A 15,096-nucleotide genomic window follows, 5' to 3' on the forward strand; every position below is an offset into this window, starting at 1 on the left:
AATAGCAGTTTCAAATGCTGACAATGACAAATAACTCCTGGCTGGTACATGCAGGTCCTGGACACACTGGAAATATCTCATCGTGGAGAAGCTGCATGGCTGGTGGCAGGGGAAGGATAAAGAGACAAAAATTTTATTGAAAGAAGTTATTCTTAAAAAAAGACATTTCCAGCAGTGCTTTGCAACTAATGCTGTGCTGTGATAACCATGCCACTGAAACGAATATTTTCTAATAAAATCAAGTTTGTTTCTTTGCTTTCCAGTGCTGTCGGTATGTGATTTTACTCATTTAACTCTATTTCACTCTAGAAAATATGATTCAGACCAATCTATAAATGTCTTTTGAGTTCACATTCACATAAAGAAGTACCTATACATATTGACAAATACATTAATAACATTTATAACATTTTCATGGGGTTTTTTTGGCTTAAAATTAAAAAAAAAAATCTACCATAAAGCAATATTTTTCTTTTCACATAGACTTGTTAACAGCTTTTATGCCCTATATATTGGACATGTTATACTGAAGTGTTTATGTATATTGTCTTGCAGATTTTAAAAGCAAACCAACAACAAAACTGCGAACAGAAATCATAATACAAGAAAAAAATATAGTGTAAATACAAAAATAAAACAATTACCTTTGGCTTTCTAACCTCCATCTGACATTTAATGAATCTTGAACAGCACATGCAAAAGGCAGCTTCTGACAGAAAAAGAAGCAAACCTTTCAAGTGACGTTAAAAAAAACACTCAACATCTTATTTCAAGGGCATCCTAAAGCAGTTCATCTTTCCTTCTCGGCCATGCTTACAGAGTTTGTGTAGGTTTCCTATGCCTCTGATTTCCTAGACATATCTTGAAAAAAAATGAGGCATGCCTATTATGCTTTTGCTCAGAAAGGCAAATCTTGCAGATTTATCATCCCTCTTGATAGGGTGAAAGAAAAAAAAAAGTGGCAATGATCATGATCTGTATTACAAGCAAGAAAAATTTTCTTCCATCAGAACCACAACAGAAGAAAGGTGAGAAGCAGCAGCTATGCATTTAATTTACTTCCCAGCAGGCAGACCTGGAAGTCCATAAATGCCTGCTGAAATGAAGGACACAGTGTTAAACCGTCAAGCAAAAATAAAGTATTTGTCCCCATACGAAACTCAGTATTAAAGCATTTTATCAGCCCAAACCAAGCTTCTTTATCTTCACCAATATACTGCTAATGATATTCCTTCCTTCCAGCAGCCACATCTTTGACACAGGTATTATTATTATTTCATAAGGAGTATTATTTTTATGTCATTGCAGCATCGCTAGCATATCAACACAGCTCCAAACCCCTGAAGAAGAAAAATCTTTGAGATTCTACTGTAATTCTTCTCTAATTGGTGGCTCAGCCATCAGCTGCTTCTTTCTGATGACTACTCAGAAAACCAGTCCTGCACCACTGACATCCCATGGCAGAGCCTGCTTACTGTCAGCTGTGCTGCAGTGCAAGGACACCAAGTCCAAGGCAGGCAGCCGGTGCTACACCAGCAGCACAGCTTTTGTTAGCAGCAAAGCAACAAGCACTGCTTCGGAGGAAGTACCACATCCCCAAAATAGAATCTGAAAATCAAGAGTATATGAACTTCAGAGACAATAAAACAGGAATAGGATTAAGAGGAAAATATTTCTCCTCCTTTACTGCTAAGCATATGTTCTTTGGTGCAAAGACAAAACAGATTAAAAAAAAATGTTACACAGCTACATCATAGCTTGAATGTTAAGTGCTCCCCAAAGTCTAGCAGACACATGCATCGTGAGCTGTAATTCATAATTTTGCATAAATGATCCCTCAGTTTTAACTTTTAACAGAACTAAGTCTAGGAACCCTTGAATACTTTTCTGTGGAATCTACTGACAGCAAAAGAGATAACCAAGGAAGTACAGCAGTACTTCACTGCATCTCCACAGCATCATTTGCATGCATGCAAAGGCTTGAATCAATCCTTCTGAGCAGTGTTTAAGAAAGAAATGGTAAGTTTCTTTGTTCTTACTAGCCTATTTCTGCAACTGTGTGGATGACAACAGCTAAAGTTCCTTAATGACACTGTGTGCCCCCACAGGGCACACAAACCTAAGCAGTTGTGAAAATTGAGGCACAGCATCAAATAACCCTGGAGAAAATCAGCCTGAGTAAAAAGAAGGGAAATCATCGTTCTCTTGAATAGGGAGAGGAAGTGAAAAGAGGAAATATGATTTCCCCTTCTTCATCTCAGCCAGTCCAAACACTGCCTGAAACCTGCACTGTCTACTAGCCAGTGATGCCAACAGTCCCAGGGCAAATATAGTACTGCCCTTCCTTTAAAACTCTCCCAAAACTATCCATTTCAAGGAGAAAAACTGTCCAGACAGTGACATACGTATACATGCATATATATATATATACACACACACCACAACACATACATAAAACTAATGTTATTAATTTTTATGCATTACTAACCTTACTGGCTACAGAAAATGATGTTAAAGATAAGAAACACCAGTTTAAGTCATTATCAAAAAGCACTATGTTCTTCTATAGGTGCCTGCCTTAAGCCACCAGAGGTCAGCATCTCACCCAGTTGTCAAAGGAAAGCTTATATCATCACTGAGTGAAGGCGCATCTGCAAAGGTCCCACCTCTTATGTCCCAGCCTCACATTTTGTCTTCCTCACGTAGAGCACCATATGATCTCACACACAGAAATCTGATCAGAATTCAATAGAGCTCAAATTCATAGCACATATTAGGAATTCAATGTTTCAATTATGAGAGATCAGCATTATTACAGGATTCTAATACAATTATTTAAGATAATGAATCAATAGTTTCTGAATTCTAAGACTTCACACTTAACAAGATACACTTTCAGACCTAATTTGTAGATCAGGAGTTCCTTGTTATGGGGAAAGCTTACTTCAAGTTTGACTGTCACCCTGCATTAAAAACAGTGTGGTAGGTTATGACACCCAGCTTCAAGTGAGAACTCATCCAACCATCAGGTGTCACATCCCTCAGAGACCTCTAACACTGACAGTAACCAACACTGAGTGATCCCTTCCACTGTGAAATAATAAAGCTTGTATAGGAAGGTTTTGACATTGCAATGGAAGCAGAACTCTATCAGAGCAATTCCAAAACTGTAGGACAGTAATATTGAAACCCTTGGTCACTCTTGTCAAGGTCGCAGCTTTTCTGTTGCATGGACTACATTCATTCTACCCTACCTCCTCCTTTACTATCCTCATGTTATCTGCACGGCCAGTCCAGACCAGTGACTCAGAGAAGATGAACTACTGAGACCAATGCGGTGTACAGGGAAAATTTCAGACAGGTGCAAAAAAAGTAGGTTTTAAACAGATGGCTGTTTTCCTAATCAAAGGCTCTGCTCTTCACAATTAACAGATCAAATGGAAAACAGAGTGTGTGAGCTGTTCTGCTCTACTCAGAGATACTGACCAGACTCTACATTTGCAAATTAGTCCAAGATCAGGGGGTTGCAACTCCAGATGTTGCTTCCCAAACCACTTCAGCACTGTTTGTTTTGTTGTTTGTTTGTTTTTTTCCTAAGCTGAATGTGGTTAGGAATTCCTATTACACGTGTTCATTATTTCACTACTATGATCTCTGAACTTATCTGTGTTTCTGGTTAACTGGGGGTCCTGCAATACAAATATTTGGGCTATAAATCAAAGCAGACGGGAACTCAGAATGGTGCAATTCCAGTGTCTACCCAGCAGGAAGCAGCTCCTGTAAGGGCACACTGTTCCAGAAGAACAAACATTAGATTCTAGATCTGGGTCCGTGACTGTCCTCAAAGGACTCGGAGACCCCCGAAGTCATGAGTCCTCCTACCCACCCTCCCAGGTCAGGGAACTGAGAAGCAGATGGGATTTAGCAGCTGGATCCGCTGGGAATTGGGCCAGATTAGGACAAAAAAATTCAGGAATAACAATTCTTGCCTGACCTTTTAAAGCCAATATTGATATTTTAAAAAAACAATTTCAGAGCTTTGAAATAAAACTGAATGTTAGACTGCACTGTCAGAGTCACAAAAGCTTGCTGAAACAATATGGCAAGTTAGGAAACAAAAGATCCAGGCTACACTTTGGAAAAGTTTCCAAACTGTGGGGCTGGTATATGTGATGTTAATCTGACAGTGCTTTAAATTTGATATAAGGCTAAATAAAGCTGAGGGAAACATGAGTGCAGAAACTTCAAAGGCTGCACAGTTCAAATGAAGCCAAATTAATACCTGACTAGACAAGAACAAAGAGCAGCTGGCCTTCAGAGGGAACTGTATATTTGAACTCAAGATGACTTCAGTAACATCTGAATATTTGAATTCAGAAAGCAAAAAATTAGAACTGGAAATTCCACGTGTATATGCATCCTCAAAAAGAACTCTCAAAGCTGAACAAACTGAAAAACAAGTAAATCTATGTATGAGGTCTGGATGGTTCTGGAAACCACAAAGTAGACATCTCAAATAACTGCCATGTTCTTCTGAGAGAACATTTTTATCTATTCTTTTCATGGGAATTGACAGGAAGACTCATCACAATGGCATAATCATCATCACAGATTTATGACAAGATAGCAGATAAGAAGTTGCAAAGATGCCATGCCCACCATTTGTCTATTGAAGCATGAAGGACACTGGTTCATTGTTAATTCATTCTGTAGATGATTATATCCTATAAATATGCACAATGTATTTGTAGCATCTTTTACATATTAAACTCTAACCTAATAGCCTGCCGAATATGAAAGGAACCCTCCAGCTTTAAACATCCAGCTCTTCAAACATCAGCATTCTGATACAAGGTGCTGCTTTTTAAAATTGTAATGTGGTAATTTCAAAATACCATGACTTCAGCAAAGGGAGAAGTTTTCCATTATTGCTTTTCTCTCCATCTAACAGACATAGATTACAATTCAGAAGTCCAAATCTTTGCATACAGCTCCTGAGGCAAGCAAAACATTCAACAGCCACAGAAGGATATTAAAGCACAAAGTCCTTTGAAGAATTAGGCACTTGAACTAGTTGCAGTTAATGACAGCTACACTGATGTTATCATTTCTTCATGAGCAAAATCAGTATCTAACAATTGTATTTATTGTATGCAATAAAATAGTAAGCAGATTTGAAAAGCTTTTAGAGGGGGGGAACTTGAGGGAAGATGCTAGCCCTTCTCATTCTTTTCATCCATAAAGTAAAATTACTCTTCTAGTAGCATAGGTAAATAATAGAGCTCCTCCAAAGTTCAAAGTATCTTCCTGTCAGGGTGAGTTAAATCTATTTAATAATATTGACTACTTTTCTATCACTGTCATTTGACAAGGCCACCCACAGCTTAATTATCACACTTGGATGGATAGACGATTTTAGCAAAGATTGATTTTAATTTTCCAACAAACAGAAAGAAAGGAAACAAAAAGGACTAGGCTAGATTTCCCTTGCATTGTTCTCAGAATAGCAGAGCCAATGACCTGGATATCACATACTGCAGGGCACAGAACAGTAGTCTAGGAGCTATATATCAGACTCTTGTTTCAGAATCTTGTTTCAAAATTCCTACACTCTGTACTTCTGACCAGCGAGCCACTGATTTCCTCCCAGTGAGCAGTAGAAGCAAATGTATGGTCACTGCTAGCATGATTGGTTTTCCACCTGACTCATCTCTTATCAGCAACTTCAACAACTGCCTACATAGCAGGGAACTGCTGCTGGGTTTGACAAACAAGGGAAAATATTTCCCCGAGGGCTCATTACACTTTGTCCCTAGCCCATGTGCAGCCCTACTGTGATTGCACCCTGTTGATTTTTCTGATTATATTTGAAACAAATAAACTTAACCAAAGGAACGTGCAGATTTTTTAAGTCAATGCAGAAAACAAGTGGTACGTGGAAACTTGAACAGGGACTTAGCATTTTAAAATATTAGAACTTACTCCTTTTGCCTTCAAAGGCAAACTAACCTTCTGTCAGCCCACCCACAAACCAGCTGACATTGGCAATGCTCACTGAAGGCAGCTTACTAACGTCAATGTCACTGGAGTTCAAGGACTTCCAGAACCAACAGGTTCTTAGATAACTACTGCAAGTAGCTGACTTGGGTTTACTAACTTTCTTGACATGTTATCAGAGATATGACAGGCATTTTTTTTCCTTTCAATATACTGTTTGTTTGTGAACCCAGACAAACATGTATGTGAAGTATTAATTCTGTGTTTGGGAGCACTCGTTAGTGCAAAAGTTTTAATTGAAATTAGTCTCAAAGGAATTAATGCTGTTTTAAATGGGAGACTCTATAAATTGAAACAGCACAGCACCCTTTGTTTCAAACATAATTCACAAGTGGTGCCAGCAAACTAAAACAGAACCACTCTGTTTCAGACTTCATATTACTGGCTGAATTTCCATACTCCTATACTTTAAAGGTTATTAGTTTTTAGCCAACTTTATAAGGGTAAGTCAACATTTGTCATGGCAGGAAGCCCAACATTATTATTTTTATTAGTCTGCTACTAGTTAAATTGGCCTAACATTAAACGGTTCTAATAAATGCCCCCAAAACTTGGAGTTCAATAAAAAAAAAAAACACATTCAAACTGTGTTCCACAGGATGTTATCAATATTTAACCTTCAGCAGAATTTAAAAAATGCAAACAAAGAAGGTTAAAATAGAAAAAGCAGCCTGTGCTACAACAGAGCCTCTTACTACAGCAAACAACCTAAAAATAAAGCATGCCATGCAACTCACATTTTTTGTCCCTTCAGACACAGGTAAATCTAAATCTGGAACAACCTTCTCTGGAGCTACTGAAGCCAGCTAGAGGCTGTACTTTTTAATGCATGAAAGCACAGAAAATTTGCCTTTGCTTCACGGTGTCTTAGAAATACTCTGATGAGGAAATTCTCGAACATTCATGCTTCTAAAGTTGCATGTGATGGTTAAGAGTAACAAAGTAGGCAATGCCAAAGCAGTTCCAAATAAAATTACCATCGTGCAACATGGAACTATAATCATCCACACAAACCCATCTTAAAACCTGGGAGACGTGTCACACTAGTAGCACACCAGCATCACAAAAGATTTCTAAGCAAATCCAGTAAATAGATATATGAAGGCAACTTGACCAGTCAACAACATCACGTGTAACAGCCCTAAAACTTCCAGTGTTCCCTCACATTCACAAGGCTCCACCACCTGCACTCTCAGATGGAATCAGGAAAAGGTTTACTCCTCCCCTGCCAGTCTCCACAAAAACAGCCAACAAATGAAGTAAAATCCAGAGACATTTTGTTTTAGTCAGTACTACAGAGAGCACCTGAACTTATAGGTCAGGTACAAGGAAAAGCCGTATAGAAAAGTGATGTATTCTCAGTTGTAAGGTACAGTTTGCATCAGGCTATGCCATCGTGTGCACTATCAAGGACTGGCTCCATCCCACAGACAGGCTGCAATCATTTGCCACCAGCCCTCAGACCTCAGACTGTGTTTGCCATATGTGAGACAGAACCACTGCAGTGTCAGCAGCACAGGGCCAAGTTGTGCCCAGCTATCCTGACCGATAATTCATTTGTCTGCAAAATCCAGAAATCAACATGCCTACCAGCATATAGGAAATGAAGGCAAATTAACAGAGAAACTTCACACTGAGGTAAATTAACATAAGTGACAGAAATTCTGGGAAACTCAGTCAACTAACACTGTCTCCATTTAAAGCTGCTCGTACAGACTAAGATCTCACTTCTGGAACAAGCTGGATATGAAGCCAGACTGGCAGTTAAGAAGCAGACATGCTACAAAAGGGTACTGCAAAGAAACATAAAGGCAAGCTGTTGCTTCAAACTGACGTTGAGCAGAGCAGATCAGCAATTCCACATGTGGTGGTTTGATGTTTCCATGCTTAGCTCACTGCAATTATGCTGCACACGAACGTGAAATACATCAGAACTACAACTTGCTAATGTATCATTAAAAATGAAAACAATATAGACATTTATGAAGATCAAAGGAAATTTGTGCCCTGCAATTTATCTCAAAATCTTTTGGCCATTCTGGCTCCATGTCCGCTTCTGATGTTAGCAATGTGCCACAGCCTTGGGGTTACCTTCCTGCACTCCCCTGTATAGGTTAAACATAGTAATGAGCCCAAGGCAGCCTAGAGCTTCTACTGCACATCCCTGTACTGGGGATATTTGGGTCCAACAGGCAGGCTGCAGGCAGCCCTAAGTCCTAGGGCTAAGATTTCTGCCATGTAGGAGATGTCAGTGGACAATGGACAAATTAGAACATCCTGGAGATGCAAAAGAATTCTGAGCCACTGTTTCATTGTTTAAAGCCTAAATCTAGGCATTGTATTAGATCCTGAATAGACAGACAAGAGACAATCCTTACCCCTAAAGAATTAATGTCTTTGTTTCCATGACTTCAAGACACCTTTTTCTTTGTTTAGTTTTCTGGCTGCTGGTGTTTGTACAACTATTACAACTCAAGGCTGAAGAAAGAAGAACAAATCTTATAACAATTTTTCTAACTATGTAGCAGTACTTAGATAGCTAGCACATCTGTCTCCATCCCTTGTTTGTGGTTATGAAGAACATTTGTGTTTAAATGAGAAAACTAATCCCAATCATAAAGTCTTTTCTCGGCATGCTTACAGGCCTCAAGGGATATGAGATTACTGCAAGTTATGGAAGTCATTTTTGAGGGATCTCCTTGTCAAAATACTGAAAGTACATCTTGAACTTCTTGAACAGCTCTTGAACCACTTCTGCTTCTAACCGTGCTTTTTCTGTCCTTAACCACAAGCAGCATTAACTTTGATGTCGTTCAAGATGCTCAAAAGCCTTCATGGCCCTACTGGGACACAAAATTTTATCTTAACCAGACTGTTCTTTCTGTACATGAACTATGCAATTCCAAGCAAATACGGTACTTCACAACTCTTCCCTGACATCCCCCCCAGTTTAAATAAGTTTGTTAACTACATAAACTTTCATTTTTAAATCATTTAGAATGCTTAACTACAGATTAGCTTAAGAATTATTGAAAAGGAATAGTACAGTATTTCAAACACTTCTCACAACTCATATGGATGGCTTCCTTGTGATGCAGAGAAGATTAAATGAAAAGAGTGGAAAGTACTGACATTGAATAATATTACAGATTTAAAATACACAGACACATAGAAGAGGAGTAATTCATTCGATAGACAAAATTCTGCAGCAATCCCAAGAGCAGGCATCTTGCCTTGTTCATTTTGTTTACCTTTGCAAAGCAAAAGATTTTGTTGTTTACCTTTTAAGATCAAAAAGGATAAAAAAGGAAATACAACATACCAAACATGGTCACTGGAAAACAACACAGAATTCTATTGAAAGAGAGACACTTCACTTTTTGTTTTTCCTAGTATTTTATAGACAAATTCAGACACGTTTATTTTTGTATATACGTAGATCCATTAAAACAAAATATTATTTATTTGGGAACTGTAATTTAACATTTGTAAAAAACAGCCTCTGATCTTCTGATGTTCTTAATCAAAATTACCCACAATAATTCACTCTCTTGGTCAAAATCAGCATGTTATCTTTTTGCGTTGTTACATTCCCGAGTCAGACAGTCAGCTACTAAAAACTAATTATTTGAAGACAACAAAGTTTTTGACAGTAGTAAGTAGTAACTATTGTAACAGTCATTTTATGGCATACAATTATATTCCTCACAATTTGTTTCTGATCACACACTAAGTGAGAATTCCAGCACTCAAGGCTAGATTTTCCTGCCTGAGTTCTTTAGCCTTAGTAGGTTTTCACTGTTCCCACTCCTTTAGGAACACCCAAACAGAAACTGAATAATCAGCTACAGCCACTTGATAAAACTTTTTCATGTAACAGAATGAAACCGTATTTTGCAAAGTGTCAAGGGAAGACTGTAGAGCAGGCTCTGCTCAAGCTTCCTACATTCATGCCATACCCACATTACAGATGTTGTTGGACTGTCCAGTTCTAGAAGAAAATAATTGCAAAATTCAACACTGTAATGACTCCCTGGCTGAAGATACTAAAAAAAAGAAACACAAAAATCCATTATCTCATTAACTCTGAAACGATGGCTGTTTGCGTGTCACTCTGCTTACATGTCACACTGCTTACAACTCCTGACTTTAACATATTCTTATTTTGTAGAATCACAGAATCGTTAAGATTGGAAAAGACGATGAAGGTTATCTAAGTGCAAGCACCCACCCCCACCATGCCCACAACCACATCCCTCAGTGCCACAACCCCACAGTTCTGGAACACCTCCAGGGACGGTGACTCCACCACCCCTGCGCAGCTGTGCCACTGCATCACCACCCTTTCCGAGAATAAATTTTTCCTAATACCCAACCTGAACATCCCCCAGCACAACATAAGGCCATTACCTCTCCAGTAGTGGCATGGATGATGTTTGTCATGCAATATTACAGGTGTTACTAAACACCTCATGCTACTAACTATACCTCAATTCTGTTAAACTTGGTAGGTGAGAAATAGTTCAGCTGATTCTATTCAAAGTTCATTCATATTAGATTAAATCCAACATTCTACCTTTTTTGCCTTTTTTTCTGAAGAGTTGTAAAAAGAGATGTAAAACACCTGTGAAAAGCTTCCCTTCATCTCAATTATTGTGTCTATATTTGCTCAGCACGTGATTTTTTTTTAGTTTCGTCAGAGTACTCAAAATTACCAGCTCATCATTCCCTTAAAACTTAATTAAACTGAATTAGACTCACTGGAGTTCTAATTTTGTTTTCCAGTAGTATTAGAACATCAGCCAGTAGCAGAATGATACTAGCACATAGGAAGATACATCGATGAAAACTGTGAAATAATGTAACATTTATCATACTATCTGAAGAGCTTTCCATATTGTTTGGGTATGTTACCTCACACAAACTCAAAGACTTGGTCGTCCAAGTCAGACAAGCATCTAAATCTCCATTTCAAATCAGTTCCTGACTATTATAGAACATATTCATTATATAAACTAATAGGCTCCAATCTCACTATAGCAAATTCTATTGCTTCAAAGATAGAAGGAAATCAGATAAGACCATTCATACTAAACTATGCTTTACAGGAATTAAAAACTGTGATTAGAAAATTGTGCATGCATCTCATCTGCAGAACATCAGCTGTAGCACCGTTATGCTACTGTCATCATCCCAGAAGACTGTGTTCCTATAGGAAACCATTTGACTTAAATGAATTACTAGTACTACTGTATTGGTGGGCTCCGTAATGTGCCTGATTTTGGTCCAACATCTGCACTTAGGCACAGTCATCCCCAAACACGATTCCCAACTTCACATTATGAAGAACGTGCAGATTTATGTATTTCTTCACAGATACTAACTGGGTTGCTTCCAAGCATGACAGACAAAATATCTTTAATGGCATCTCTCTAATTACATTTAGCTAAAATTGAGGCAGCTCTGCAGTAATTATTGTCTCTGTGCCTCAGCTCTTTAGAAATATATCCCCAATTTATCAATTTTGTATAGGAAACTAATTAAAAGTTGTCTTTGAACACCACACTCACCATATAAAGATCTCATATGACCATTCATAAACCACAGTATATTAGGTGCCCAGGTGGTACTGGGTATCTGATTAACCTTACCAACATCCATGAAACTAATACGTCATGGCACAGTTTGCAGTGTCATTGTGCAGGTGAACAACTAAGCCTTGACTTCTGCCAAACTCCTCTACTTCTTTAGGCTGAAACTTTTGAGAGCAGTTATTGTTTTTTTTCTTCTTCCACCATTTCTTCTGAATGGAATCTATATTCAGCATCTTTCTCTAGTTGTATGTTGTCAGAGCACATGCTTCACCATTAAGTCTCACACGTGAATAGGCACTCTGGTGAGCTTATAGAATATTCCTTGTGCATCACTTTTCTGATACTAAACAGTATGAAATTATTCAAAAGATATACTGAAAAGCATTAGAAAGGAAACTTTATTCCCAGTTCCATGTAGCTGTTTGCCTCACACCCTAAAGTGCACAATTAGAACTTCCAATCGCACCCTGTAACTGTGTTTGCCACTCCCCTGTTGCCCAACCAGCACTTGGGCTTCAATGTTGCCTTTAAAGGGGCTGATAAGGAAGCTTGCTATAGCTGCTGAAACAGCAGACAGTACATCACAGGAAAGGATGTGGGTTTGATTCTTTATTTATTTTTTTAATATCTTGAAGCAAGCAAATTTCAGTTTTGTCAATTCTTCACTTTTGTCTTATAAAAAAGATGGAAAAACCCAACACCTCTGTACCATTTGCACTTAAAATTGCACTACAGTATTTTCCTGTGAGGTACGTAATGATGCACATAAAGGCCTTACTCTGTTTTCTGTGTTAACTCATTCCTCAGGCACCACAGTGTTTTGCTGCCCTTAAACAGTATTCAGGGAGAAATGTGATAGCAGGTACCAGAGGCTTTTCTCTGATTCCAGGTTTTTACTGTTCCCATACATTTCAGACATTTTATTAGTCATTACTTTGCAACTGGGGAACTTCTACAGAATTTATGCTGAAGAAGATGAACTGTGGCTTAAAGAACACTATAAGCAGGAAACCTCTGTTCTGTTTTCTGCTGCTAACTCATTCCTCAGAAACACCTCAGTTTTCCACTGCTGCTCTACACTCAAAAGTCTAATAGAAAAGAAACAATCCATCACCAGTAAGCTTCTGCTTGCTACTCAGAGATCTTCAGCTGGAAATGTGACATTTCAACAGTACGGATAAATATGCATTTCTTGCCAGCCTTAGTTAAAAAATAATGGAGTTACATTACATATAAGCTCAAGGATTTTGCTGAATTTCACAAGAAATATTTAAAAGCCACAAATTCTGACTTAAAACCAAAACACAACAAGCACAGAGCAGAAAATACATTCTATTCCACGTGACAAAATGTATACACAGTAGGTTATTAGTTAAATCAACCAACTTCCATATTAATAACTAAAATGGTTTTTAAAAGGTAGAAGGTTTCACTGGCCAGAAATTTACAACCTACACACAGCAAAATTAGCTTCCTGGTGTAGTAACACAGAACTGTGCTAGGAGGTGCCCAATAGCTTTCTCTTAATTACTAAAGGGTGCAGAAAAAGCGTAACATTTTATTTGGAGAAGAAATGAGAATTTTCCCCAGAGCAGACAAACTGTGAGGAAACAGGTTACATGCATCTATCTTTATAATTCCTTCCCTAAAGTGCATTTATTTTTGCTTCCTTCGGAAAAATTTTCGAGTGGCTGATACAGACAAACAGAAGAATGTTTAGAAGTTCGTTTCTCAAAAAAAGAAAAAGTTCAGCTACTCTCAGAAATCAGTCTGAAAGCACAGGTTGACTTTTCTTAATTGTACAAAATACAAAATGAAAGGTTATAAATCTAAAACAACTGTTTGCAGGCTGTAACTTTGATTGATCACATCTGTCATGCTCTGTCATGATCTGATTGATCACAATTCCTCATGCTCTAAGTTTCCATTGAGATTTTTTTCATGAAATTTGACTACACTTAAGCTGCCCTTCCAAACTGTAAAGGAACACTCCAAGTCTTTCCATCTGACAATTCTATTCATTCACTAAAAGAAAAAAGGGAAAAAAAAAAAAAAAAAAAAAAAAAGGCTCACGCACTGAAAGATGAAAACCATATTTCTTAAATAGTACTTAGGAAAACCGGTATCTTAAATGAACTATTCAGTGCTTACCAACCTGAGCTTTACATGAAAGCACACAAACACAATCAGGGTGCAAACTTCCAAAAGTACAGATGACAAAATTTCAGTTTTATTAATAGCATGAATTAAAATCCTTTATGTAAAAGTACACAGAAAAGCAAGAGTGCAGAGTCTTACTAGTTCCTGGCTTAAAATAAGGGCACTTGGCTTATGTTACATTCAAGTGCTGGATGTAATTAAATTTTGACGTAGTTGTATTAAATGCACTCAGTGTATTAAGTTGTCAAATTACTCAGCAACCAAGACTAATGTAAAAGCTAGATACTTCAGTGACAAAAACTTTCAGAAAGAAGTTTGCTTTCCTCCAGCACGGCTAGACAGACTCACTAAGGTCACTTCTCTTTCCATAGCAGAGCACAGAGCAGACTAAACACCAACCTACAGTACTGAAGTCTTGCATGAACACTGCTCCTTGAAAGTCTCCACCGTTTATGAGAATTTTGCAAGCAAGTTGAGCGTTGGTTAATGAGTGTCATGTCATGTTAAAGGAGTTCATTTTAAGAGAGTAGAAAACCTGCTGATACAGCAGGGTTTGATTAGCCATGCAGATGGATTAATTTCTTGCTTTATTTCTGAAGGGGAAAAGACAAATGAAGTGCTCTAAGACACTGTCTTCCAGATTCCTCCACTGTCAAAAAAAAAAACATAACTGGTTTCTTGCATACATTTCATGACCTTTAAGTAATGCTTAGTAAAATACATATAACTTACTTCAGGCAATATATCTAAAATAGACACTTATCAACTAGTCCCCTAAAAGACTACCTTCGCTTCCTTAAAGTGACAGATGAAAAGATCTAGATCCCTTACTCCTTGTCTTATTCCAACGTCTAGAGAAAGTAGCAAGGAAGCCAGGACCACGCACAGCAGCCATTCCCCACGTACACCGGTCTCCCCAGAGTAATGCAGAGCACGCTGCAAGGCAGAACAAAGTTGCAGCCGTGCCCCAGCAGATAAGTACCTCCGTCTCTTTAGCCGGGCTGCTCGCCGCCTCCACATCCAAGGCGCAATTCGCCCTCTTGACCGAAAGGTAGAAAGGGTAATCCTTGGCCACCATCGCGGCGGCGCGAGAAGCGGTTTCGGGTGTCACAGCTGATTCTGTCCGAGTCCAAACCGCGAGGACGGGGCCAAGCCGGTCAGGCTGAAGCGTCCCGTGGCCGGCGAGGAGCGGCAGGCAGCGGACGGCAGACAGGCACGGAAGGCAGCAGGCGGCCGCCCCTCAGCACGGCCCGCCCCGCTGGGCGGGAACGGCCCCACCGCCTCA

At 38.7% G+C, this 15,096-nt stretch overlaps 1 protein-coding gene across 4 annotated transcripts in view; it reads right to left on the reverse strand.

The window, feature by feature from the left end:
- The window catches only part of ARHGEF3 (Rho guanine nucleotide exchange factor 3), a 113,882-nt gene that overhangs the window by 16,782 nt on the left and 82,004 nt on the right, over nucleotides 1-15,096 (reverse strand). The window contains exon 1 of one of the 4 annotated variants that reach the window (XM_010718489.3): nucleotides 14,794-15,066. The exons of the other annotated variants lie outside the window; for them this stretch is intronic. Coding sequence (XP_010716791.1) covers nucleotides 14,794-14,889 — 96 coding nt within the window. The 5' untranslated portion in view covers nucleotides 14,890-15,066. Of the gene's footprint in view, nucleotides 1-14,793; nucleotides 15,067-15,096 lie in introns of those variants that run through there. 4 annotated transcript variants of the gene reach the window in all.

The sequence above is a fragment of the Meleagris gallopavo genome, chromosome 14 (genome assembly GCF_905368555.1).
Source record: "Meleagris gallopavo chromosome 14, MGAL_WU_HG_1.1, whole genome shotgun sequence".
NCBI lineage: Eukaryota > Metazoa > Chordata > Aves > Galliformes > Phasianidae > Meleagris > Meleagris gallopavo.